At 66.5% G+C, this 1723-nt stretch overlaps 1 protein-coding gene across 1 annotated transcript; it reads left to right on the top strand.

Moving 5' to 3' along the window:
- Positions 1-41: 41 nt before the first annotated feature.
- Positions 42-1613, top strand: GNI_188240 (putative retrotransposon protein; the record flags this gene model as incomplete). The annotated part of the gene is made up of 1 exon (XM_011135342.1): positions 42-1613. A coding segment is annotated over one exon (1572 nt), but the record flags the coding sequence as incomplete, so codon positions are not given.
- Between the last annotated feature and the right edge of the window lie 110 nt (positions 1614-1723).

Below are 1723 nucleotides of genomic sequence, written 5' to 3' on the forward strand. Positions count from 1 at the left end.
TCGGACTGGTCTTGCCGGGCATCGGCGGTATCACCTTAGGGATGCCGTACCTCCGGGAGCATCGAGCGGAGCTCGATGTCAGCGGGGGGCGGCTCCAGTTAGACGGTCAGCCGCTGCGGCTGACCCAGCGGGCCGGCAAATCCCCCGGCGGAGGGGCCGCCACCGCAAGAGGAAGTGAGGCGCTGAAGGAGGCCCTCGGGAACGTCGGGGACGGGACCGGAGGGCGGCGCCGGCTGGAGGCACTGCTCCTGGAGCACGAGGAGGTGTGGTGCGGGGAGGACTTGGGCCGGACCACTGTGGTGGAACACGGCATCGAGGTGACCGACCCGAGGCCGGTCGCGTGTCGCGGGCGGCGGTACAATGACGCCCAGAAGGCTATCATCGAGGCGGAGGTCACCGCCATGTTGGAGAAGGGGGTGATCCGCCCGAGCCGGAGCCCGTACGCCTCCGGGATCGTCCTCGTCAAGAAGAAGACGGGCGAGTGGCGGTTCTGCATTGACTACCGCCCCCTCAACGCCGTTACGGTGCGGGACGAGTTCCCCATTCCGCGGATCGACGACCTGCTCCGCGCGGTGAGAGGCTCGCGCTGGTTCGTGGCTCTCGACCTGCGGGCGGGCTACTGGCAGGTGGCCATGCGGGAACGGGACGTGCCGAAGACCGCGTTCCGCACCCCGACGGGGCTCTTCGAGTTCGTGGTCATGCCCTTTGGGCTGGTCAACGCCCCGGCCACCTTCCAGAGGATGGTGGAGCAGCTGTTCGGGGACATGTACTGGAGCGGGGTGCTGGTCTACCTCGACGACATCCTGGTACATGCCCCGACGCTGGACGAGGTGCTACGGCTGCTGGGGGAGGTGCTCAGGAGGCTACGGGCAGCCGGGCTCAAGCTCCGGCTGTCCAAGTGCACCTTTCTCCCCAGACAAATCGAGTACCTCGGCCACGTGATCGAGGAAGGGCGTATAGCGCCCCAGCCGAAGAAAGTCGAGGCGATTCGGCAGCTGAAGGCGCCTACGGACGTCCGGGGGCTCCGGCAGCTGCTGGGCATGGTCGGGTACTACCGAAGCTTTGTGCCCAACTATGCCGGAGTCACCCAGCCGCTGGCCAAGCTGATGCGCAGCCAGGTGCCCTACGCGTGGGGCGAGGAACAGCAGCACGCCTTCGAGTTGGTGAAGGCCAGCCTGGTCGGCGCGGCCCTATGCAACGACTTCTCGGGCGCGCAGCTGGTCGTGGAAACGGACGCCAGCGACTACGCGGTGGCGGGCATCCTGTCGTGCGACTCGCACGGCAAGATGACCCCCATCGAGTATATGTCCAAGACGCTGAGCGAGGTGGAGGTAAGGTGGCCCACTAGGGAAAAGGAGGCCTATGCGATCGTGGCCGCGTTGCGGAAGTTCGACGTCTACACTCGGGGACGTCGGACGACCGTATACACGGACCACAAGAGCCTGGAGTGGATGTTCCAGGCTCAGAAGGGGAAGATCGCCCGCTGGGCGGCCACCCTGCAGGAGTACGATTTGAAAATCATACACAAGAGCGGCTCCCAGATCGCGCACGTAGACGCGCTGAGCCGGCTCGCGAAAGATGAAGCGCTGGTGGAGGACCGGATGACCTGCGCGGTCACCGTGGAAGGGGCCGAAGGCGGACTCCCGAGCGGCCAGGAGCTGGAGGCGGCCCATGGGGACGTGGCGGCCGCCGATCGCGCGAAGTGGAAGTTGGAGTCGTGCCA

This window comes from Gregarina niphandrodes, assembly GCF_000223845.1.
Source record: "Gregarina niphandrodes unplaced genomic scaffold scaffold00078, whole genome shotgun sequence".
Lineage (NCBI taxonomy): Eukaryota > Apicomplexa > Conoidasida > Eugregarinorida > Gregarinidae > Gregarina > Gregarina niphandrodes.